Source organism: Mastigoproctus giganteus, chromosome 9 (genome assembly GCF_048544385.1).
Source record: "Mastigoproctus giganteus isolate SK-2022 chromosome 9, ASM4854438v1, whole genome shotgun sequence".
In the NCBI taxonomy this organism is placed as follows: domain Eukaryota; kingdom Metazoa; phylum Arthropoda; class Arachnida; order Uropygi; family Thelyphonidae; genus Mastigoproctus; species Mastigoproctus giganteus.
Genome location: NC_143583.1, coordinates 230,400,950 through 230,428,184, shown reverse-complemented (window position 1 = coordinate 230,428,184; position 27,235 = coordinate 230,400,950). Strand labels below are relative to the sequence as shown.

Below are 27,235 nucleotides of genomic sequence, written 5' to 3'. Positions count from 1 at the left end.
ATTACAAGATTATCTAGCTTACAGCCAGAGTTGAATACACCTCTCGCATTCCCCTCCCTGAATAACTCCTCATGTGTGAATGTAGATGGAAAATATTCATTTAGTTTGTTAGCTACCTGAGCAGGATCATCAACAGTCGAACCATCGATATCAAGTGGATCAATCTGATTCACCCCCTTCCTTCTGGATTTTACATAAGTAAAGAACTTTTTGCTGTTTTTCTTTGCATCCTTTGCCAAAGATTTCTCGTAATCTGCCTTCGACAGCCTAACCTCCTTTGTGACTTCATTACAGACCAGCTTATATCTACCATAGGCTTCTGTGTCACCGGTTAATTTATATGTATCCCATGCATTTTTCTTCTCTGCCACATTGTCTCATTAGTTCATCGGACATCCATTTAGGCCTAAACCTTGAACAGTATTTCGTAGTTGGTATAGAAAATCTAGTAGCTTTCAAGATTAATTCTTTGATTGCTTCCCATTTATGGTAATATCATCAGTTGGTTCCACTGTACAGAATTTAAAAACTGTCTCACACCACCATAGTCACCTTTACGAAAGCAAAAACCCTTCCCTTTACTCCTCTTTGAATAAAGCCCAAATCAGCACACTGTGATCACTGCCACCTAGTGGTTCCTTTATCTGTGCATTTTTAATGCATGAAGAATCACTACTGATAATCAGATCAAGAGTATTACTCCCTCTAGTTGCCTCCCAAACATGCTGCTGTAGAAAACAATCATCCAATAAATCCACAAAAGCCTTGCAAGTGTGTGAGTGACCAACTTAAAAGTTCTAGTCAATATCTGAGAAATTAAAGTCCCCATTATAAGACAATCTGGTTTACTGGCCCACTCTATTTCTCTGTACAGTTGTTCGTTATACTCATCCGAGTCATTAGGGGTACAACACACTCCTACTCTCAATATTGCTTTCCCAGTTTTTATGTCACACCAAACTGACTCAATGGGCGGACACCCATATCAACTGGCTGCACTTCTTTAGATTTGATGTATTTCTTAACTAATAGCATAATCCTTCCTATTCTGTCTCTCCTTTCTGTACACATTGTACTCCCCAAATTCCAATTCTGCATTCCTTATATCTGTGTGACACCACATCTCTGATATCCCGACAATAATATCTGCCTTTGATTTTTTGACCAACACCTTAAATTCATTGAATTTATTAACCAAACTCCTAGCATTGGTGTACACACAAGTATACATGGACCTGTTCTTATTCTTAGCTACCCTAACACAGCTCATGTATTTACTTGTTTCCCGACGATCCCAGCAGTCTCTGAAATCCCCCACACCTTGTTTTCCAGGTTGCTGCTCATTTCAATAGAAGCAGTTTAAGAACTGTTTACTATATTTTGCCCTGGAAGGGAGAGCTTTTCCCCACCAGATTACTAGACCCGCCATACAGAGGCAGGAGCAGTGCCACCTTTATGACTAAGCAGTAGTCAGTTAGTAATAAAAAGAGAAACTAAGAGAAGTAAGAAAGAAAGAAGGTTACTTTTCCTTCTGATCTAGTAAAGTGCTTTCTTTAATGAATTAAATGATTGTTAATGTCATGCTGAAAACAAGGAAACAATTTTATTTCACCAAGAAAAGTGCAAATTGCAAGAAAAGTGCGAGAAAAGATCACAAAATCTCTTGGCACGTGCCACAGAAATTATAAGAAGTACATGAAATATACTATAAATATTATTTACTACTGTCAACAAACATAGGTGGCATTGAAACATGGCTAATTTCTTTTGGTTGTTTTGTATATGACAATCCTTCTCTTTCCATACAGCACTTCATCAAAAATTGCCAGTTAAGAGCATCTTACCACCCACTCAACCACCTACAGATGTACACACAAAAAACAATATTCTTTTTGCATATTTGGAGGCAAACATATATACAAAAATGGTTGTCCTCACTTGCATTACTAGATCTCACATTTAACATGAAAATCACCATAATGTTAACAAAAAGTAGATTCAAAAGGGCTTCCATTTTTTCTTTAAATAATTATCATGATATATTAAGAAAAAACTGTATCTGAGTCTGATAGGCCACCCAGATTTATTTTATGTTAAAGTGTGGCTCTATTATAGCATCACTCTCTGTGATGCTATAATAGAGCCATACTTCTCAAACAGTAAAGTGAACTGTGCCATAAACTGTTGTGTAATACAGCTAAACAAACGCTGCCTCGTGGCAATTAACATTTTAATTGCCACGAGGCATTTAGTCAAAAAAAAAATAGCATACTAGTCCAGCATAATAATAATAATAACAATGATAATAATGCTAAACATACTTTTGCTGTACAGGACCTTCCCAAGTGAATGGAAAAGAAGAAGAGAGGAATCTCTACCAGAGGTTGTGGATGTATGTTTTTCAAAATCATTTTGCACTCTTTGAGAAAAATTACTGGGAAAATCATCAAAGCTTTTGGAATCTATTTAAAAAAAAAAAAAAAAAACAGAAGTAACAGATAAACATTAAAAAAAAATAAATAACACACAATATATTGATGTAAGAACTTCAAATAAATTTTCCTAACAAACATATGTTAGCTCATGATGTCAAGAGAAGATATGGCTTCCATTTCTCAGATGAAGCAAGTTAATCTATCATTATGTAATACGTAAAAACTATATTTTCAGTGTGACTTGATAATACCAATTTTCTAGTTCCATTAAATGCCATTTCAATGAAATTTGTCTCAGCAGAGAATCTCAAGGTTGGTACCCTCTCCTCACTATTATTCTAACGAACAATGTTCTGTTCCTTTAGAAAGCTTCCTTGGAAAATTTGATCTCAAATTAGTTCCAATGTCCATACACTATACAAAAAATCCTTCCCTTTCTCTGTCCAAAATTGGCATTTACATGATAAAAGATCTAAAATAGTAGATCTTGCATCTTCATGGATTCAAAGTTTCAGAATAAACATTTAATAGAGTAGAAATCGGAGAGATCTAACATAGTAGATCTAGCATTTTCATGGATTCAAAGTTTCAGAATAAACACATTTAATAGAGCAGAAAAAGAAGGCACGGGAAAGATAAAGAATGATCATAAATACTGAAGCCTATAACAGCTACAAGTTGATTAGCATTAGTAGACACATAGGATACAAGAAAGCAGGCTTATACAGCATCAGCCCAAAAAAAAAAAAACCCTTCCCATTTCACCGATCCATGATCTTTAGTATTATTACCGAAAAGGTTGTGAGAAATCATTAGCTAAGAGAACAAAGAGTAGAGTCAGACTAGCGCCTTGTATAATGAGTGCAGAGAAGTCTGTGCAGTAAACTAAAGAAAGATATCAGGTGTGTCAGAGTAACTAGTTGATGTTGTAGATGAAGTGAATGTGTACTTTGTTGATATTTAGAAATAAGTGAGGAGAAATTGTGTAAGTTCAGCTGGGAGTATGAAAATTTTATTATACTGAAATCTCAGAAGATTATTTATTATAAAAACTTTCAAGCCTAAAGGCAAGTAAGTAAGACTTTGGGAGTTTCTGGCATATACCCAGTAATTTTGAGGGAGGCAGCAAGAAAGTACATTGGACCATTAAGGCAAATTATGAGGACATCACTGAACTCAGGAGAAATTCCATTGGATTGGAGAAGTGACAAGTTAATTGTTAATTAGGCCAAAATGGATGTCAGATGAACTAATGAGGCATATGGCAGAGAAGAAAAATGCATGGGATACATACAAATTAACACATGACACAGAAGCCTATGATAGATACAAGTTGATATGCAACCAAGTTACGAAGGAGGTTAGGCAGGCGAAGGCAGATTACGAGAAATCCTTGGCAAGGGATGCAAAGAAAAACAGCAAAGAGTTCTTTACTTATGTAAACTCTAGAAGGAAGGGGATGAATCAGATTGGTCCACTTGATATTGATGGGTCAAGTGTTGATGATCCTGCTCAGGTAGCTAACAAACTAAATGAATATTTTGCATCGACATTCACACATGAGGAGTTATTCAGCGAGGGGAATGTCAGAGGTGTATTCAACTCTAGCAGTAAGCTACAGAATCTTGAAATAACTGGGAGTAAAGTGGAGGAGAAACTGTTGAAGATAAACACAAGAAAGGCACCCGGGGTGGATGGGATCTATCCAGTTATATTAAAGGAGGCAGCAAAGGTAGTAAGCAAACCCTTAGCCATAATTATGAGAGCTTCCTTGGACTCAGGGGAGGTACCCATAGACTGGAAATGTGCAAATGTGACCTCAATTCACAAAGGAGGATCAAAGGCTGACACAAGTAATTACAGACCTGTGAGCTTAACTTCTGTTCCAGGAAAATTAATGGAGGCACTGGTTAAAGAAGCACTGCAGGATCATTTAGACAAGACTTCAGTTATAGCTCAGACACAGCATGGTTTTGTTAAGGGGAAGTCTTGCCTGATCAACTTGATTGGATACTATGATGCAGTCACAAAAGAACTGGATGCAGGGAATAACTTTGATATTATATACTTGGATCTTAGAAAGGCTTTTGATACTGTTGCACATGGAAGACTGCTACACAAATTGGAGCAGTGTGACATTGGAGGCAAATTGCTGCTATGGATAAAGGGGTGGTTGAGGGGGAGAAGACAGAGAGTGGTAATCAATGGACACTGCTCATCGTGGACTGATGTTATTAGTGGAGTCCCTCAGGGCTCAGTGTTGGGTCCATTATTGTTTTCTGTATTTATAAATGATATTGATGATGGTATATCGGGCTTAATGTCCAAGTTTGCAGACGATACAAAGGTTGGCAGGGTTGTCAAGGACACTACTGACACTATGCTGCTGCAACAGGATCTGGAAAGGTTGAGCAGATGGGCTGAGAGGTGGCAAATGAAGTTTAACATTGACAAATGTAAAGTACTACTCATGGGAAACAGCAACCCCAGAGCAACGTATCAACTCTGTGGTACAACACTGACAGTGGTAGAGAATGAAAGGGACTTGGGGGTGGTTGTGCAGGCAGATATGAAGTTCTCTGAGCAGTGCAGACGGGCTGCAAGAGTAGCTCATGGAGTATTGTCAATGATATACAGGAATTTTTCCAGCAGGGATAAGGAGGTGATTATTCCATTGTATAAGGCGATGGTCAGGCCACAACTAGAGTACTGTATACAGGTCTGGAGGCCTCATTTCAAGAAGGATGTAGAGCTGCTGGAACGAGTACAGAGAAGGGCAACAAGATTAATGAATGGAACAAAGGGGTGCTCTTACGAAGAAAGGCTTAAGTTTTGCAAATTACAGTGTCTGGAGACTAGGCACCAGCGAGGTGATCTGATAGAGGTGTATAAAGCCTTGAATGGTTTAAGCATGCTCAATGCTGATGGGATTCTTCCTCTAGCTCAGAAAAATCACCTGAGAGGGCATAAATTCAAATTGAGGAAAGACAGATGTAGGATAGACGTGCGGAAATTTGCCTTTAGCCAGCGGGTGGTTGGTTGATGGAACAGACTTCCATCCCTTGTGGTGGAGGTTGATAGCCTAAATAAGTTTAAGGCTCAGCTGGACAGGTATTTTGAACGAACAGAGGGGTGAAGTGGAAGTGGTTTTTTTTTTTTTTTTTTTTTTGGCTGATGCTGCATAAGCTTGCTTTCTTGCATCAAATGCCTCTACTAATGCTAATGCTAATTGTCAATATTTAAAAGCAGCTTTGGGAGGGAGGGAGGAAAGGGGGGGGGGGAAGAGAGAGAGAGAGAGAGAGAGAGAGAGAGAGAGGTTGGTGATACCAACCAATGATCAGGAGTGCAGTATAGGAATTCTAAAGGAAACAAAGCATGGTTTTGCAAATGGAAAGATCATATTTAACCAAACTAATGTACTTGGATTCTAGCAAAGCATTTAATTCAGTTCCATATGAGAAGTTAATGTATAATTTGATTTGATATTATTGAGAATTAAAAAAACACAGGAGGTAGATTTAATTCATCACTGATATAGTGAGTAATGGTTATAACAAGGAAAATTTTGTCGGTCCCTTGATGCTCATTATAACCAAGTCCAGCTTTAAAGGTAGTTCTCGACTTTACGAGTTAATTCGTTCCTAGCATGTGCTCATAAAGCGAAAACTCATAAAGCAGGAATTAAATTCCCTAGACATAATGTTAAAAATAGGAGTTACGTTCTCAACAATGAAATTAGTTAGCTAATTAGTTTATGTTTAAACAATGATTGATTTATCCAAAGAAATTAAAACGTAGCCTGTAAAATCAAGCAAATCATAATAATAAAGAAATTATTTATGACTTACAAATTTTAAAGAATGTTTATTCTTCATAATCGACTAAATGCACACTCGTTGATTACTTATTATTAGCTCGGCACTCGATTTGTTGCACAAGGAGTCGTCTTCTTCAGAAATGCTTCAAGAGGCGTTTTTAATGGAACGCACAAATTGCAACTAACACGATTTGTGCGGAGTAACAAGTTTTTTTTTTTTATGAAAACCCCAAACACGAAAGGTATCAAAACCTATAGTACTTAGTACCGTGCATGGGTTGAAGGAGAAGTATGGGGGAGGGGGGGATGCAGAAACTTTGCTCTAGAGACTAAACATGGGTTTCGCCACTTCAAGCCTCCAATAAGCAAAGTGGTGGTATTTCACCGGTTGATGAAAGTCATCTACCACCTTGCAAAGTTTACGACTTAAAAAAAAAAAAGGAACGAAGAGAAGATTTTGAAAATTTATTTGTTTTTTTTATACAATAGAAGATTTTAGTAAAGGGGAAACAGATTTCACCATAATAATGCAAAAAACCACACAACTCCAGCTATCAGTATTTTAGCAAATGCAATAATATTGAGTTTACTACCCGTTTATAACTGCTTGCAGTAAAAGAAAAACGTAATAAACTGGAAGGTGCAAATTGTTTTATGGTCGTGACCTCCAGAAATTTGCTTTAGAAAAATATCACAAAGCCATTCAAAATTAGCATTAGCATAGGCATACAATGCAAGAAAGCAAACTTATGCAGCATAAGCAAGCTTATGCAAAAAAAAAAAAAAAAGAAAAAAAAAAACCCCTCCCATTTCATCCCCCCATTCATTCCAAATTGCTTGTCAAGCTCAGCCATAAATTTATTTAGGCTATTAGCTTCCACATGGAAGCCTGTTCCACCAAACAACCCGCTGGCTAAAGGCAAATTTCCACACATCTATTCTACAACTATCTTTCCTCAATTTGAAACTGTGCCCCCTCAGATTCTTAGTCTCGGGCAAGACGAAGAATCCCATCAGCATTCAGCTTGCTCAACCCATTCAAAGCCTTATACACCTCAATCAGATCACCTCGCAGGTGCCTACTCTCCAGGTGCTGCAATTTGCAGAAATTAAGCCTTTCTTGTAAGAGCACCCCTTTGTTCCCCTCACCAATCTCATTGCCCTTCTTTGTACTCATTCTAGCAACTCTATATCCATCCTAAAATGAGGCTCCCCCCAGACCCGTACACAGTACTCTAGGTGTGGCCTGACCATTGCCTTGTATAACAGGATTATCACCTCCCTGTTCCTGCTAGCAAAATTCCTATATATCATTGACAAGACTCCATGACCTGCCCTGGCAGCCCGTCTGAACTGCTCAGCGAACTTCATGTTTGGCTGCACAATTACTTCCAGGTCTTTTTCACTTTCCACTACCCTGAGTGTGGTACCACCCAGTTCGTACATTTCTCTTTGGTTATTGCTAGCCATATGCAGTACTTTGCATTTGTCAATGTTAAACTCCAGTTGCCACTTCTTAGCCCATTTTCCCAACTTATTTAGACCCAGTTGGAGTAGCATTTTTTTTTTTTTTTTTTTTTTTTAATGTAAACCCCAAACACGAGAGGTATTAGAACCTATAGTACTTAGTACCGTGCTTGGGTCGGAGGTTGAGAAGACAAAAGAAGATATTTGTTGACATTGGACTTGAACTTCTGTAGATTGTAATTTTCAGAAAATACGTATGAAGGAAGGTTGTTCCAGAAAACGGCAGTTGAATGAATAAACGAGGAAGATGGAAAGTTGGTTCTGTGAGTTTGAAGCTGGACAGTAAACGGATGTTGGCTGGTGGCGGCACATGTTCGGACTGTTTTGAAAGAGAGAGAGAGAGAGAGCAGGAATTATAGAAGCCAATTCAGAAGAACAGTGCCCATGGAAGTATCTATAGAAGAGGCATGCAGCAGAAACAGTACTTCTATGAGACAGCGAGTGGAGAGACTCTGTCAGAGATGAATCATTAATTAACCTAACTGCCCTCTTCTGAATGGAATCAAGAAGCCTGAGAGAGGTTTTGGGGGCACCACCCCAGATGTGGGAACAATATTCCATGGCAGGGCAGATTTGCGATTTATACAGAGTGAGCAGCTGTTTGGAAGAAAAGTAACGCTGAGAGCGAAAGAGAAAACCAAGTTTTTTAGATGCAGAGGAAGCAATATTTGTAATGTGCTTGTGCCAAGAGATATTAGAAGTCAGGGTAATCCCCAAAAGAGATATATCATTTTGCCTAGAAATCGGAGTGTCACTAAATATAAGCATAGGAGCAGAAGAATCCTTCCTGAGATATAAGACAAGACTGAGTTTTAGAAGGGTTGAAATCAACTAAGTTGTCTTTGCTCCACTGGAAAATTACCTGAAGATCCGCATTTAAGGAATTGTTAGCAGATTTTCGAGAAGTTGAAGCTGATTGAACAGGGCAAGGTTTCTCAAAATGGAAAGTGGAATGCAATGTGCTATCATCGGCAAAATGATGGATAGGACTTCCAGTCAATAGAGGGTGATGGTAGATGGCTGGATTTCCAGCCATCTACCATCACCCTCAGTGAGCGATCAGAGAGAAAACTGGATAACCAATTACTAAAAACAGTTGGCAAACCATAAGATGGAAGCTTGTTTAGAAGACCTTTATGCCAAACACGATCGAAAGCCTTTGAGATATCAAGAGCAACTACTTGTGTTTCACCGAACCTTTCCACTGAATTAGTCCATAAATGGGTAACATAAACCAGAACATCACCAGTGGATCGACACTGACGGAATCCATACTGGCGATCGTTGATCAGATGGAAGGTTTCTAGATAATTTAAGAGTTGGCGGTTAATTGATTTCTCCATTACTTTAGAAAGAGTAGAAGTAATTGCAATGGGACGATAATTGGATGGGAGGGATTTGTCACCCTTTTTAGGAACTGGCTGGATATGAGCAAATTTCCAAGCAGAAGGAAAAACACCTTTGGAATAAGAAAGTGAAAAAAGGCGGCATAGAATAGGAGTAAGTTCAGGAGCACAGGTTTTGAGAATAAGTGGAGAAATACCATAGGGACCTTGAGCTTTCTTAGCATCAAGATTCATCAAAATCCTTCTGACATCCTTTTGACGGAAGACCACAGGAGGCATTGAATGGAGCTTGTCGGGAATGGTGGGAGGTGTTTTACCAAGATCATTAATATATGAGTTGGAAGAAAAATGGGATGTTAGCAGGTCACCTTCATCCTTGGCTGAAGTGACAACAGAACCATCTGGTTTGGACAGAGGTGGGAGCAGAGATGGGCAAAAGTTGCAGCCAATAGCTTTGGCAAGGGACCAGAATGGCTAGCACTAGGGCAAGAAGCAAGTTTTCTACTCTTAGCCTGTTCAAACTCTAGTTTGGACTGATTAATAACTGCTTTACAACTGTTGCGAGCTTTGGTGTAGGCAGAAAATGAAACTGAAGAATTAGAAACAAGCCAATTACGATATGCAACATTCTTCTCCTGAACGGCCTTAGCACATTTAATGGAAAAACAAGGTTTAGATAAAGGACGAGATTTTAAAGTGGAGTGTGGGATAAAGGATTCCATTCCTGCAAGAATAATTTCACTGACACAATCTGAGCAAACGTTGACATCAGAAGCTTTGAAACAGTAATCCGACCAAGGAAAAGAAGAAAAGAAATCTCACAGGTCATCCCATTTTGCATTCTTGTAATGCCAAACAACATGAGGTTGGGAATAGCCCATGAGATAAAGGCTCCATCGGAGAAGAGACAATCACCAAGTTGTGATCTGAAGTGCCTAAAGGACCTCTCACTTCGACCGTGTACTTAGAAGGGTTGTTTGTGAGAAAAACATCAAGCATATTGGCTGTATGATTAGGATTATCTGGAATTCTTGTAGGTAAATGAACAATCTGTGCTAGTCATTAGTAATTACAAAAGCCTCAGCATCTCGACAGCTGGGTCAGTGTGACTAGAAAACAGAAGCCAGCTAGCTGGAGTTGTAAACATTAAAATCACCAGGGAAAATTACCTCACTGTTAGGAAAGTTGGACTGAAGAAAGTCAAGTTGCAAAGAGAGGAAGTCAAAAAGCCATAAGTGATTAGTGGAGTTGGGAGAACGGTAGAGACAACAGATGAATTTTACACAATGAGGTAGTGATATTTTAAGCCAGAGAAGATCAAAGAGAGTAGATTCCAAATTGCCAAGTCTCTGACAGGGAATATCAGAACAGACATATGCATAAATACCAGTGCATACCTTTGAGGCGAAAGGAATCAAACAGCGAATAATTTGGGCATCTGAGATGAGCAGTAGTTGAATCAACCGATAACTGACATTCTGTCAGAAAAAGTACAATGGAAAAAGTCCATTTCCACTTGGAAGATTGCAAGTGGAAATGGACATCATTGAGACCACGTATATTTGTGAAATGAATTAGGAAGTGCATGGGAGGTTTAGATCTTTTCGCAGATAAACTTGCTCTATAAGTTTAACAATTCATGGTGTATTCAATAATAAGAAAAAGTGGGTGGGACATGCTGTATGAAGTAATGAAATTTTTGGATACGGCATACACATGGTTAGAATATACCCAGATCCTTGACATAACGTGGCCTCGACAATGCTCCCCGCATACACACTACTTGGACTCTCTCCAGTCACTATCTGGCAGAGTAGAGGCAGCAAGATTATACACTAGCTGATCTGGAAGCCTCCAAGAGAGTTACCAATAGGTTCGGTCCAGTGTACTAACTAGCGACCGGCCTGCGTACACCGTTTTAGAGCTGTACCCTCAAAATGTAAGGAATATTGGATCTCACCACGATGTTCATCATAACCTCAAAAGTCATCAATCATACTACATGATGGAAGAGGTGGGGAGGGGTTGACCGGAACTTAGCTCTAGAGAATAAACATGGGTTCCACCACTTCAACCTCCAATAAGCAAAGTGGTGGTATTGCACCATTTAATGAGAGTCATCTACCACATAGTACTGCCTGGTAACATAGAGGGGCGGCGTTCCTCCATGTGGTGTGGGCGCCACACCTTGACCCCTGCTTACATTGGTTCATACCTGGGTGGTCACCCACCATGTACTTGTGCATGGAGGTTATACCCAGGATTACTAACAGTCCCACCATCGTGAAGGTGCAAGCAGAGGATTTGGCTGTCACAGACCATCCGGACTTCGCCGAAATTAGGTACACTTGACTTGAGGTCACCCGAATATCAGTTCCATCAGCGTTTTAGACTCCCAGGTAGCAAGTACAGTTTGTCTGGCATATCTGAGAGAATGTCTGTGACAACCTCAAGTGAGGCCCCAGACCTGTACACAGTACTCAAGGTGTGGCTTGACCATTGCCTTGTACAACGGGATAATCACCGCCCTGTCCCTACTAGCAAAATTCCTATATATCATTGACAAAACTCCGTGACTTGCCCTAGCAGATCGTTTGCATTGCTCAGCTAACTTCATATTTGACTGCACAATTGACTCCAGGTATTTTTCACTTTCCACTTCCGTGACTGTAGTACAACACAGTTGGTAGATTTCTCTTCCGTTATTGCTACCCATAGGCAGTACTATCGCATTTGTCAATGTTAAACTTCAGTTTCCACTTCTCAGCCCCTTTGCCCAACTTATCTAGATCCAGTTGGAGTGGTATACTGTCGTTTGTTGTTAAAAACCCTGCCAACCTTTGCATCATCTGCAAACTTGGACATTAAACCTGATATACCTTCATCAATATCATTGATAAATATACAAAACAACAATGGGCCCAACGCTGAACCCTGGGTAACTCTCCACTAATAACATTTGTCCATTAAGAGCAGTGTCCACAGCTTTTCGTGGACAAAGAGCAGTGTCCAATGATTACCACTCTCTGTCGTCTCCCACTCAACCATCCCTTTATCCATTGTAGCAACTTACCCTTAATGCCAAACCTCTCCAAGTTATACAGCAGTCTTCCATGTGCAACAGTATCAAAAGCTTTCCTGAAATCTAAGTATATGATATCAAAATTATTCTTGGCATTCAGTTCCTTTGTAACCACATCACGGTATCCAATCAACTTGGTCAGACAAGACCTCCCGTTAACAAACCCATGCCACGTCTTAACTATTACTGCAGTCTTGTCTAGATGATTTACAATGCTTCTTTAATCAGTGATTCCATTATTTTCCCCAGAACACAAGTGAAACTAATAGGTCTATACTGACTTGTGTCACCTTTAAAACTCCCTTTGTGAATTGGTGATACATTTGCACACTTCCAGTCCATGGGGACCTTCCCTGAGTCCAAGGAAGCTCTCATAATTATGGCTAAGGGTTTTCTTACTTCCTTTGCTGCCTCCTTTAATACAACTCGATAGATCTCATCCACCTCAGGTGCCTTTTTTATGTTTAACTTCAACAATTTCTCCTCCACTTTGCTCTCAATTATTACAAAATCACTTAGCTCCCTGTTAGAGTTTGATAAACGTCTGGCACTCCACTCATTGAATAACTCCTCATGTGTGAATGTAGATGCAAATTATTCATTTAGCTACCTGAGCAGGATCATCAACAGTTGAACCATCGATATCAAGTGGACCAATCTGATCCATCCCCTTCCTTCTATAGTTTACATAAGTAAAGAACTCTTTGCATCCTTTGCCAAAGATTTCTCATAATCTGCCTTCACCTGCCTAACCTCCTTTGTGACTTGATTACAGACTAGTTTATATCTGCCATAGGCTGTGTCACCGATACTTTATATGCATCCCATACATTTTTCTTCTCTGCCACGAGCCTCATTAATTCCTCTGACATCCATTTAGGCCTAAACTTTGAACAGTATTCCTTAGTTGGAATGAAAAGCCTAGTAGCCTCCAAAATTAAGTCCCTGAAAGAATCCCATTTAGAATTCAACGTTGGTAATATCATCAGCTGATCCCTCTGTACAGAATTTAAAAACTGTCTGGGACTCCTGTAATCACTTTTACGAAAGCAAAAGCCCTTCCCTTTAGCCTTGATGGTAGTTACATCTTTAAGTAATTCCCATATGTGTCACAATGTACACTCACCCAGTGGTTCCTTAATCTTCAAATTCTTAATGCATGAATAATCACTGTTGATAATCAAAACAAGAGTATCATTCCCTCTGGTTGCCTCTCGTTGATGTAGAAACATGTTGCTGTAGAAAACAGTCATCTAATAAATTCACAAAAGTCCTGCTAGTGTGCGAGTGACCAACCCACAAATTCCAGTCAATATCTGGAAAGTTAAAATCCTGCATTATAAGACATTCTGATTTACTGGCCCACTCTATTTTTCTGCACATTTGCTCATTATATTGCCGTCTGCAAGCAATGAGCTGTTCATCGTAGCCCGAACACAAGACCGATCTTTATAGTTTCCGCATCAAGTTCTTTAGCAATCATCCTTAATTTGTGCAGAGTTTTTGGAGATTTGTGATATAATTCATACAGTTTTTTTTTTTTTTTTTTAATTATAGTGCCAGAATATCACCAGTGGATCGACACTGATGGAATCCATACTGGCAATCGTTGATCAGATGGAAGGTTTCTAGATAGTTTAAGAGTTGGCAGTTAATTGATTTCTCCATTACTTTAGAAAGAGTAGAAGTAATTGCAATGGGATGATAACAGGATGGGAGGGATCTGTCACCCTTTTTAGGAACTGGCTGGATATGAGCAAATTTCCAAGCAGAAGGAAAAACACTTTTGGAATAAGAAAGTAAAAAAAGGCGGCATAGAATAGGAGTAAGTTCAGGAGCACAGGTTTTGAGAACAAGTGGAGAAATACCATCGGGACCTTAAGCTTTCTTGGCATCAAGATTCGTCAAAATCCTTCTGACATCCTTTTGACGGAAGACCACAGGAGGCATTGAATGGAGCATGTTGGGAATGGTGGGAGGTGTTTTACCTTCTTCTTCTTCAAGAGGAGTGTTTCCATTTACAATGGGTTTCCTAAGCCTACAAGTTATTTCTTGTTAATAATTTTTTCCTGCCATAAAGTGCGGCTCAAGGTGTCTTGGTTGGTTAAGCCTCGGGCTGTCATGCACTCCCGTACTCCATTCATCCATCCATGTCCTCCTATGTCTTCCTCTTCTCCTTCTTCCAGGAGGTATCTATTCCAGCATAGCCTTTGGATATCTGTTTTCTTGCATCCGTTTTACATGTCCATACCATGTTAGACGCTTTTCTTTGATGGTGTCAATAATAGTCTTTTTCACTTCCATTTTTTCTCTTATGTCTTCATTCCATTTTCTGTCTCTTCTAGAAGTTCCTGCTGAGCGTCTCCAAAAATCCATTTCTGTGGAGAGCAATTTGTTTTCCGCTCGCCTATTCAATGTCCACGTTTCTGCTCCATACAATAGAAGACTTTGTACAATCGTTTGAATATAAGTTTCTTTGTTTTATTTAGGATATTTTTGCTCCACAGAACAGAGTTTAACATGCCGATAGCCTTTCTGCCGTCTGTAATTCTCTTATTGATCTCTGCTTGGGATGATCCATCACTTTGTAAGATTGATCCTAAATATTTGAATTTATCGACTTGTTTGATTTTAAAACCTGCAATATTTAGAACGTGTCCTGGCCCTGAAGACAACATTTCAGTCTTGCTAAAATTGATTTTTAGACCCCATTGTTTATATTCCTCAAACAATTGACGACATGCATACTTTGCATCTTCTAAGTCTTGTGCTATCACCACCTGATCATCGGCAAAAAGTAAATTGTGAATATAGGTGTTCTTATTAATCGGCAATCCCATTTTATTACATTTTTTTGACCAATATAAATTTTGAAAAGTGTTGGTGACATGCAACAACCTTGTAATAAGCCTTTTGAAGTGTGGAATTCAGGTGATAAAGCTGATCCCACTTTAATTCTGCATTTATTATTCCTGTAAATTGCCTTAATAATTTTGTTAATCAGTTGTCCATCAATATTTGCCTCTTTCAGTGCTTCCCATAAGAGTTTTCTTGGAACACTGTCATATGCCTTTCCAAGGTCAATGAAAATCATAAAGATTTTTTTTTTCCTTTTGATTGGCATTTTTCAAGGATATGTCGTACTGTTCAGATATGATCTATACATGACCTCCCAGCTGAAAAACCACTTTGTTCTTCTGATACCTCGATTCGGGCTTCTAAATGGTTCCTGATCCATTTTCCAAGGATCTTTAACAGCGGGTTCAGGACGCATATTCCTCTGTAATTTGAACAGCTTTTCCGATCGCCCTTCTTATAAATTGATGTAATATATCCTGTTATCATTTCTTTCGGTATTTCTTCTCCTCTCAGTATACTATTCAACAGTTTTTGTATCAGAACAGCCACTCCTCTTCCTCCATATTTCAGAAGTTCCATGTAAACTCCTCCAGGGCCAGGTGATTTGCCATTCCTTCCTTCCTTCCTTCCTTCAACAGGAGTTCCACTTCCCTAACAGAAACTTTTAAGCCCGAGTCTTCTACACCAAAATCCTCCATTGTCTTGAACTCTGTCCGGTCTTCTTTTAAAAGTCCTTCATAGTACTCCGTCCAGTCTTTCAGAGGTATTAATTGCAAACCAGCATTGTGTTTATTCTGTTTTCTCAAATCTTTAAGGACCTTCCACGATTCCGCTGATTGCTTGAAGCCCAATTTGCTATTAATAGTTGCGCATTTCCTTTCCCATTCTTCATTTTTCGCTTCTACTACCAACCGATTGGCTATTTTATTTTTTTCAACATAAATGCTCCTATATGCATCATTCCTATCACCCAGCCATTTCTGATATGCAAGTTTCTTTTCCTCTACAGCAGCTCTACTTTCTCTGTAATCCAGGTCTTTTTTGGCCTTGGCACTTCTTTTTGCCTAGGATTTCATGAGCTATTTTTTTAACAGTATTTTTTAAATATTCGTAGATTTCTTCAGTATTACCTTTTATCTCTATGTTAATTGCAGAATCCAGTCTTCGAGTAAAGTTGTTTCTAATGCTGTCGTCCTGGAGTAGGTCAATGTTAAATTGATCCACTTGTAGCATTTCTCCTTCCCTGCATTGTTGGTTGTCCACACATATTTTCTTAATCCAGTTCCACCTCATTGCCAAGATCATTAATATATGAGTTGGAAAAAAAATGGGATGCTAGCAGGTCACCTTCATCCTTGGCTGAAGTGACAACAGAACCATCTGGTTTGGACAGAGGTGGGAGCGGAGATGGGCAAAAGTTGCAGCCAATATCTCTGGCAAGGGACCAGAATGCTCGGCTACCATTAGGGCAAGAAGCAAGTTTTCTACTCTTAGCCTGTTCAAACTCTAGTTTGGACTGATTAATAACTGCTTTACAATTGTTGCGAGCTTTGGTGTAGGCAGAAAATGAAACTGAAGAATTAGAAACAAGCCAATTATGATATGCAATGTTCTTCTCTTGAACAGCTTTAGCACATTTATTGGAAAACCAAGGTTTAGATAAAGGACGAGATTTTAAAGTGGAGTGTAGGATAAAGGATTCTATTCCTGCAAGAATAATTGCACTGACACGATCTGAGCAAACGCTGACATCAGAAGTTTTGAAACAGTAATCCGACCAAGGAAAAGAAGAAAAGAAATCTCGCAGATCATCCCATTTTGCATTCTTGTAATGCCAAACAATATGAGGTTGGGAATAGCCATGAGATAAAGGCTCCATTGGAGATGAGACAATCACCAAGTTGTGATCTGAGGTGCCTAAAGGACCTCTCACTTCGACCGTGTACTTAGAAGGGTTGTTTGTGAGAAAAACATCAAGTATGTTGGCTGTATGATTAGGATTATCCGGTATTCTTGTAGGTAAATGAACAATCTGTGCAAGGTCATTAGTAATTGCAAAAGCCTCAGCATCTCGACCAGCTGGGTCACTGTGACTAGAAAACAGAAGCTAGCTGGAGTTGTGAACATTAAAATCACCAAGGAAAATTACCTCACTGTTAGGAAAGTTGGACTGGAGAAAGTCAAGTTGCAAAGGGAGGAAGTCAAAGAGCTCCAAGTGATTAGTGGAGTTGGGAGAAGGTTGAGACAACAGATGAATTTGACACAATGAGGTAGAGAGATTTTAAGCCAGAGAAGATCAAAAAGAGGAGATTGCAAATTACCAAGTGTGTGACAGGGAATATCAGAACGGACATATGCACAAGTACTACCTTTGAGACGAAAGGAATCATACAGCGAATAATTTGGGCAACTAAGATGAGCAGTAGTTGAATCAGCCAATAGCTGAGATTCTGTCAGAAACAGTACATGGGGTTTGGCAGACTGAAAGTGGAAATGGACATCGTTGAGATTAGAACTGAGATATGTGCGAAACAAATTAGGAAGTGTTTGGGAGGTTTAGATCTTTTTGCAAATGAGCTTATTCTATTAGTTTTACAATTCATGGTGTATTCAATAGTAAGAAAAAGTGTGTGGGACATGCCGTATGAAGTAATGAAATTTTTGGATATGGCGTACACATAGTAAGAATATACCCAGATCCTTGACATAACATGGCCTTCACAATGTCCCCCTGCATACAAACTATGCGGACTCCCTCCAGTCACTATCTGGCAGAGTAGAGGTAGCAAGATTATACGTTAGCTGATCCGGAAGCCTCCTAGAGAGTTACCAATAAATTCGGGCCGGTGTACTAACTAGAGGCCGGCCTGCGAATACCGTTTTAGAGCTGTACCCTTGAAATGTAAGGAAGATTGGATCTCGCCACGATGTTTATCATAACCTCAAAAGTTATCAATCATACTGCACGATGGTTGTTGTTATTTGGATTTTAGGAGCATTAGCAACTAAGGCCATATTGCTCCGGGAATATCTGGAGGTCATTCCCTTGACCTTTCTGCTTGTTTGTTATTTGGTTTTTAGGAACATTAGCAACTAAGGCCATATTGCTCTGGGATATGCGGTGGTCATTCCCTGACCTTTCCGCATCCTCCGTATTTGGTGGTGACGGGCTAGAACCCCGGTCTAATCAAGAAGCATGTGCTACGCACTGCTGCTCCTTCCCACCTGGCTACGGAGGCGCCTACCTTTCTGCATCCTCAGTATTTGGTGGTGGCGGGCTCGAATCCCAGTCTAATCAAGAAGCATATGCTACGCAGTGCTGCTCCTTCTCACCTGGCTACGGAGGCGCCTGCTGCACGATGGAAGAGATGGGGAAGGGTTGACCGGAACTTAGCTCTGGAGACTAAACATGGGTTCCACCACTTCAAGCCTCCAATAAGCAAAGTGGTGGTATTGCACTGGTTGATGAGAGTCATCTACTACCTAGTACTGCCTGGTAACATAGAGGGGTGGCATAGGGGGCACCTCGACTCCTGCTTACGTTAGTTCACACCTGGATTTGTTTGCTTTAGAGTTTTATGGCACATTAGTCACACCCGGGTGGTCACCCACTGTGTGCATGGAGATATACCCAGGATTACTAATAGTCCCACCGTCATGAAGGTGCAAGCAGAGGATTTGGCTGTCACAGAACATCCGGACTTCGCCGAAATTGGGTCCACTTGACTTGAGTGTCACCCGAATATCTGTTCCATCAGAGTTTTAGACTCTCAGGTAGCAAGTACAGTTTGTGTGCCATATCTGAGAGAATGTCTGTGACAACCTCAAGGACCATTTCTTATCGACTACAATATGTCAGCTAATTCAACAATATGGCAACTAATTCAACAACATTGGCACTAACACCAGGAGTCGTAACTTCCAAAAATTGCTAGTTAAATTCAAAATAAGAAGCTAACGAATGCTACTAAACCTATTTAATATTTCTGTAAAACACAATATAGTATGTTAATTAACAAAGAACACGGTAAAAATTAAAAATACTTCTCTCTTTACAGCAGCCAAAAATCCACCAACTGTTCTCTTCTACAACTCAATGTTCTGCATTTCAGTGTTTTATAAGGGTTACATAGATAGGTATTCCCTGTATTCATGTGGCTTTCGGAATTTGTTGGGCATGTTTCACACGAGGTTCCAACTAAAAGATCTTCAAATTGGAGTCTTTTTGCAGATTTTAGGGATTTTGCCAACTCTTCTAATTCTTATTAGATGAAGAAGCATGACACTTTCCTGATCTGATGGAATGGATAATGAGGGAAAGGTAGTATCAATTATATCATATAGTCTGTTCTGAATCTTTTTGCAGCTTTGTTGTGGGGTCCTCCAGAAGAAGAAAAGGGATTTAAATTTCTCAGAGGAGTAAAAGTAAAATTTCTAATGCCCTAGGTACCTTACCCACCATGGAGCCATCTGAGGGGACACTACTTGTAACTAACAGGCACTGCATATGCGGGATGTCAAGTTCACTTAGAATGCCATACCCACAATTGCAGAAAGTCCCTATCCCAGGACGAACAGAAGGAGACTTATTGGAATACAGTTGATTCCAACAGCAGAATAATTTAAAGTCAAACGTCTTCATCAAGGAGGTTTGGCTTTAAATTATTCCTCTTGAAGTGCTGATTATCTTATGTGGATTAATAACTCTGTCTGCAGCCCTCCAAATTAATTCACAATTTCCCCACATGTTTACATGTCTCTATTAAAATTTCAGTTATGTAACTGTTCTGCTTTACTTTCTAGATGAAAAATGCAGAAGACAAAAGCTTACTGAGTTGAACACCAGTAGAATGTATAATGGGGAAAGAAGAATTAGGTTCATTTTAGGTTTTGTTTCTTTTGCACTTTTTGCTGTTCTTTTCAGATACCTTATTTGTTTATATACTCCTACTACTATTTCCTACTCTGCCACACAGAGGATAAAAAGTGGATAGCAGTATGTGTTTCTGCTATTTGCTAGTGAATTATACATTGCAAGTGAATGGCAGCATGTTAGAGACTAGAACTTTCACTAGGAAAAATGTTAAACATTGCATTAGAAAATCACCTGGTCACTAAATCACTTGGCACTTAGGACAAGAGTATCAGTTTTAGTAGTGGCAAATGATGCAAGAAAGTAAGCTTATAAACCATCAGCAAAAAAAAAAAAAAGAATAAAATAAAAGCCAATACCAGCCATATTACCTGTCCATCCCCTCCAATAATTTGTTTAATACTTCCTTGAATTTTTTTCAAACTACCCACTCCCACAACAATAGACGGAAGTTTGTTACAACAATCAACCTCCCACTGGCTGAAGGCAGACTTCCAGACATCTATCCTGCAATCATCCTTCATTTTGAATTTATGCCCCTCATGTGTGTAGTCTTTGCAACAAGAAGAATGCAATCAGCATTGAGCATGCTCAAACCATTCAAAGAAGTCTTAAAAATTCAATCAGATCACTCCGCAGGTGCCTAGTCTCTAGATGCTGTAATTTGCAGAACTGAGGCCTTTCTTGGCATGAGCACTCTGTTGTTCCAACAGGCCTCCAGATCTGTATGCAGTACTTGAGATGAGGCCTAACCATTGGCTTATTTCAATGGGACAATCACTTCCTTATTCCTTCTGGCAAAATTCCTGTATATACCATTGACAAAATCCCATGAGCTGTCCTGGCAGCCTGTCTGCCCTGCCCCAAGAACTTCATACCAGACTGTACACAACTACTACCCAAGTCTTTTTCATTTTCCACTACGAGTGTAGTACCGAAGAGTTGGTACATTAATCTGAGTTTACTGCTATGCATATGCAGTACCTTGCATTTGTCACTATTTCAATATTATATACAATTGCCATTTCTCATCCTCTCTGCCTAATTTTTCTAGATCTTGTTGCAATAGCACACCTTAATTAATGTCATTAACCATTAATGTCTAAGTTTCATCTGCAAACACGCCTTAATGTCTAAGTTTCATCTGCAAACACACCTTAATGTCTAAGTTTTATCTGCAAACTCAGACATTAAGCCTCATATACCTTCATCATTATCATTAATAAATATAGAAAACAGCAATGGGCTCAGCATGAAACCCCGGAGGACTCCACTAATAACATTAGTTTACAAAGAGTGGGTCCACTGATAACCACTATGTCTTCTCCCATTCAACATCCCTTTATCCATAACAGTAACTTTCCATTAACGGCAGGCACCTCCGTAGCCAGGTGGGAAGGAGCAGCAGTGCGTAGCACACGCTTCTTGATTAGACCGGGGTTCGAGCCTGTCACCACCAAATACGAAGTATGTGGAAAGGTCAGGGAATGACCACCGCATATTCCCGGAGCAATATGGCCTTAGTTGCTAATGCTCCTCAAAACCAAACAGCAACAACAACAACATCCATTAACGGCACACTTCTTATCTGTACAGCAGTCTTTTATGTGCAACAGCAACAAAAGCTTTCCTGAAATCCAAGTATATGATATCAAAATTATTTTTTGCATCCAGTTCCTTCGTTACTACATCATAGTATCCAATCAAATTGGTCACACAAGATCATCACTTAACAAATCCATCGTGTGACTGCAGTATATAACTGCACTCCTGTCTAGATGGTTCTGCATTACTTCTTTTACCAGTGACTATTATTTTCTTGGAACAGAAGTTAAGCTAACAGGTCTGTAATTACATTGATCCTTTGATCCTCGTTTTGTGAACTGGGGATACATTCACAGATCTCCAGTCCACAGGGATTTCCCCGAATCCAAAAGATGATCTCATAATTATAGCTAAGGGTTGGCTTACCTCCTTTGCTGTTCCCCTTACTATAATTAGATAGATCCATCCACCACAGGCACCTTTTTTATGTTTAGCTTCAATAATTTCTCTTTTCCTTCTCTCTCAGTTATTGATAAACTTCTAGCATCCTTAAGGGAAAAGGATGCTAGAAGTTTATCAATAACTGCGAGAGAAGGAAAAGGATGATAGAAGTTTTTCAATAATTTCTCTTTTCCTTCTCTCTCAGTTATTGATAAACTTCTAGCATCCTTTTCCCTTAAGTGGACCGAAGTTTCCTTTAGTGGATTAAAGTGGAGTTCCATGGATTTGGAACTAAGGGTAAGGGTAATAAGCCGATTCAATTTATTAGAACATGCTTAACTACAATTGGGACACCCAAAAGAACAAATTCAAGAAATACTTGTTTTATTTACATTCATGGCCTCTGCTGTTTCTTTAATACATTAGTCAATTGCTTTTGATTAAAAGACATAGATAACAATAATATTATTCATACTTACTGTGACTATATGCAAATTCCAGTGTATTTATGGCATTTCTTATATCTCCTGCACTGCTAGAGGCTATTTTCAATAATTCTTCTTTAGAAGCCTTGTACTTTTCAAATATCTTGCGAGAAACAAAAAAAAAAAAAAAAGTTTTGGATTTTTTCGTTTTCCCCTCTTTCTTTCTTTTTTTTTAAACCGAATATATATAACTATTTAGAAACGAAATTAACTGGCTAATAATAAAAGAAAAATTTTAGTTAATGTCAATTTGTTTTGATTTGAATTTCTGTAGGCAATAAAATCTATATATACACCGATGAGCCAAAACATTATGACCACCTACCTAATATGATGTTGGTCCTCCACGTGTAGCCAAAAACAGCCCGTACATAGTGAGGCATGGACGCTACAAAATTTCTAAATGTGTCTTGTGGTATCTGGTACCAATTAACTCCTGTAATGTCCATGGTTGAGATGCCACAGATCGGAGTTGCTGTTCCAACACAAACCACAGATGTTCGATGGGATTAATGTCTGGGGAATTTGGAGGCCAGGGCAATACCTGAAATTGTCTGGGGAATTTGGAGGCCAGGGCAATACCTTCCTCATGTTCTGTGAACCAGTCTCCAACAATCCCGGCGGTGCAGCATGACGCATTATCCTGCTGAAAGACAGCACTGTCAGATGGGAAGACCATTGTCATGAAAGGGTGTATCTGGTCAGCATTGATGTTTAGGTACAAGTACAAAGTACAAAGTATGTTGAGGGTCAAACGGCACCAGGAATTTCTCCCATCTCTGCGAGTGTTCGCTGTATCGAGGGACAGTACTCTGTCAAGACCAGAGATTTAAAAGTGTGTGGATCATGTGTTGTGTAGTATGTTGTGCCCATTGTTCTTCTGGCCTATTGGCCGTCGAGCCCCTGATGAGACCCGACGTTGTCCGTACTATGCCAACGAGGAGGCTGGCCAGGTGTACCTTGAAATTTATTATACTCTGGCAGGTCCCGCCGCCTAATTTCCTGGGATTTCAGCGGCTGGGTCCTATAGAAAAAAAAAAAAAAAAAGATAGATAATCGCAGTGGTATAATTGCAAAATCGCTATTAAGTTAGTATGTGGGGTTTGTTCCCCGAAATTACCATGGGATTGTACGCTAAAATGACAAGTTCTAGAGGCCTAATGGGGCGGGCAATAATTTTGGTGCTAATTTAAATTTGTATGCGTGGGGCTTTCGCGGTGTATAGTCAAAGAGAAGGGTAGGGCGACTGAAGGCTGGGGGGAAGAAACAGAAGTAAGGGGCCGATAGGGTAGATGGCCCCTGCAGTCAGTGGAGCATGCCCATGCACCACCAGAGGGAAAGGGGGATGGCAGGAGGAGGAGAAGACAGCGAGCCATCTCCCCCCCCTGCCAAGGAATAGGAGTGAAAGCAGGCTGGTCAAGGTTGCCAGCCCAGATCGCCATATGGCTAGGTGGCAGCAATGTGCTGCAATCATTTCTCTGAGCCCTTGCATGGTAGTATCTGGGAAGGTTTCCGTGATTGTGTAGACATTCTGCTGGCCTGCACAGCATGGTTGTTTACTGCAGTGGTTGAGGCTGTGGGAGCGTCCTTCTCCTTGTGAAGAGGTCCTGGGCCAGCTGCGCGAATGCCTTGTATGTGTCAACTTCAGTTATGGCGACGTCCTCTTGATTACGGAGGTTAAGCTGTGTTCTAGTAATGAACCTGCAATAGAGGTCCTCATATAGTGGGCAACTGTACATTAGGTGCTCCCACGTTTCACGTTCACCACAGAGGCAGAACGGTGTATCACTCAGTCCAAATCCTTGTAGTTTGTCTCTAATGGCCCCATGTCCCGTCAGCAGGTAGGTGGTGTAGAGTCCTGGTGAGAGCCACGGTGGATAATTCGGGTATACCAGCCGTATGTTGGGTAGAAATTTTCTAGTTATTGCACCTTTGCTGGAGGTCTCCCAGTGGGCCTGCCAAGTTTGTTGGAGGTAAGCGGAGAGACGGCTCCTTTCTGCTTTGGGATCATTTGACAGATCTATGGTGTAGTCGAGGCATGTTGCCGTTCTGCCTTTGGTCAGTTGATAGAGTAGCCCATGCTTAACAATCTCCAGGTCCAGAGGGAGGGATCCCGTTAGAGCCTGGAGTGCGTGGGTACTTACAGTGTTACATGCTCTCGAGATGGTTAAGAGTATGTGTCGCTGTGTAGTCTCCAATTTTTTCCGGTTCACTGCAGTGGTAGCCTTGCGATACCATATTCCAGAAGCATATGTAATCGCTGGCAGGAAAATAGCTTTATAGTAGAGGCTGAGGGTTTTCCTCCTCAAACCCCATTCCTTGCGTGTGATTCGCGCAAAAAGTGCGGAGTATCCTCTAATTTTCTTCCGTAAGTGCACTATATGTGGTGTAAAGCTCAGGTTTTTGTCTAGTACGACTCCAAGGTGCTTTAATTCGGTGGTAAGCTTGATTGTGTTACCTTGTATCTTGATTTGAGGGGGTCATCTGGTGTCTAGGGCTCCTTTTAATAATATAGATCTTGTCTTCGAGGATGAGATCTTCAAGTTATTATTGTTAGCCCAGTCCTCTAGAGTTTCTATTGCTCTGTTGGCGGTGTTCTCCAGTTGCGCCCTAGATCCCCCAGGCAGCATCAGAACCACATCATCCGCATAGGCTAGGGGAATGACGTCGCCGAGTTCCAGGTTCAAAAAGCCATCTAGAACCAAGTTCCATAGGAGTGGGCCCAGGATTGAGCCCTGTGGGCCTCCTCTGAATACTTCTCTTGTTACTGAACAATATGGTGCTCTGACTGTCACGAACCTATTCGACAGAGGTAGGATTTGATGACTTGATACAGATTTGATGGTAGGTTGGCTTTCCGGAGTCGGGCCAGGACGCTTGGCCACCATCAAGTGTCAAACGCCCCAGCAAAGTCTATTGCTATGACCAGAAAGTATTTCTGATCTGAGGTAGTTGCAGCATTTGTAATATTTTCCAGGACATCCAAGGTTGAGCATCCCTTCCTAAATCCATATTGTCGGGGTGACTGCAAGCCGGCTGCAGTGTAGTGGATCCCTATTCTGTTTCTTAATAAGTGCTCAAAGAGCTTGCTCAGGACTGATAACAGTGCTATGGATCTGTATGACCCCGGAAGGTCCAGTTGTTTGTTGGGACTTTTGGGAATGAGGCACAAGTTTGCAGTTTTCCAGGCCTGGGGGAACAGGCCTTCTTTGAGGCAGTGGTTGTATAGATTGAGAAGCACCTCTGGAATGGTTTCGACAGCTTTCTTGACAATCTCTGGCTCCAAAAGATCAGAACCAGGAGACTTCTTGTTTCTAATCCTCATGGCAGCTGTTTCCAGTTCAAGTTTGGTGAAAGGTTCTTCTGTTGCAGTCGTGTAGTAGGTTTCATTGTCTGCACAGAGGGTTATCTGCTCTGGGGTAGAGGGGGCAAGATGGTCTTGAAACATGGTATCCATGATGTTAGTAATTGTTTCCTGCCAGGTCTGGGTATAAGTACCCTGCCGTGTCCTCGTCGCTGGTATGGTCTCACCCCTGGGGAGTTTGTTTGTGGTTACTCTGTATACCACACCCCAGGGGTTATCATTCCCAGTGGTAGAAACAAGGTGTTCCCAACTGCGCATCTTACGCTGGCGTATGGTTGCCGTGTATAGGTTCCTTGCATCTCGGAAGTTCTGTCTCAGTGCCTCCACTTCCGCTGCCGGCTGGGAGCGCCTTGCCCGCTGGAAGAGTTTCCTTCTCCTGTGCACCTCCTGCCTAAGCCTCTGTAGCTCTGGAGACCACCAGGGTACAGCCCCCGGGGTTGGGTTTTTCTTTTTGATAGAGGTGTTGGCAGCTTCAGTGATGAGACCAGCGACCATGATCTGGTGCTGATCCGGGCTGAGTCCAATGATGTTCAACGATTGGGCTGCTGTGGTCAGTGTGGCTTGGAAGAGTGGCCAATCCACCTTCTCTATGGCATATCTTGGCTGTGCCTGCCTCACTGCTTGGTGTCGACTAAGGGAGCGCTGGAGCTCAAACGTGATGGCCCTGTGGTCCGACGTGGTCCAGCTTTCTTGGACGGTCCACGATGTTAGGTGGCCAACGAGGGATCTGGTAGCCAGAGAGACATCGATTGTGGCCTCCCCCATCGAACTAGAGAACGTTGCCAGATTGTTTGGCCGGTTGAGGACTGTGTACGGACTATTTGCTAAGTAGTCTCCAAGTTGTTGCCCCGTTCTGTACTCCACGTCTATCCGTGGTCTCGCTGTACCACGCTGGGGACCTGCAATTCACATCCGCTCCCACGACAATTTTACTGTTTGGGAAGTCTGTCTGGAGGCTCCTCAGATATCTGGTTACTGGTAGTATATCTTCACCTGGGTGACAGTATAGCGATACCGCATAAAATTCACCCAGGGGCGTGATAATATGGGCACATGCAGCCCAGGATGTGCAGTAGTTGGTTAGTTTTGTTGCTGTTATATTTGGATTCCGAATCAATATGCAGGCCCAGGGTGTTTCTCTGTTATCCTGCACTATCTTATAGGCCAGGGGGTAACCCCTGACCTCCTTGCGATATGCATATGGCTCCTGGATGAGGAATATGTCGAGATTTGCCTCGTTCGCCTTCTTTGTGAGCTGCGCCGCTACTATTTTGGACCGTTGTGCGTTCAGTTGTATGAATTTAACCCTGTTGATGTTATAGGATTTAGGGCATGTGGCCATAATCTAGTCTCATTTGGAAAGTGCTCTTTGCTTTACAGTACACTGGACATTCGTTATCCCTAACTGAGTGCTCTGCTGGTAGTTTATGGAATTTGCAATTTACACAGGTCGGCGGCTTG

The 27,235-nt window shown here is 40.8% G+C and overlaps 1 protein-coding gene across 1 annotated transcript in view; it reads right to left on the bottom strand.

Moving 5' to 3' along the window:
* The window catches only part of Rad17 (Rad17 checkpoint clamp loader component), a 382,411-nt gene that overhangs the window by 156,767 nt on the left and 198,409 nt on the right, over positions 1-27,235 (bottom strand). Inside the window, exons 9-10 of the mRNA XM_090380952.1 lie at positions 22,405-22,513; positions 2,322-2,462 (exon numbers count right to left, since the gene is read on the bottom strand). Of these exons, the coding sequence (XP_090237078.1) occupies positions 2,322-2,462; positions 22,405-22,513 (250 nt within the window). The remainder of the gene's footprint in view (positions 1-2,321; positions 2,463-22,404; positions 22,514-27,235) is intronic.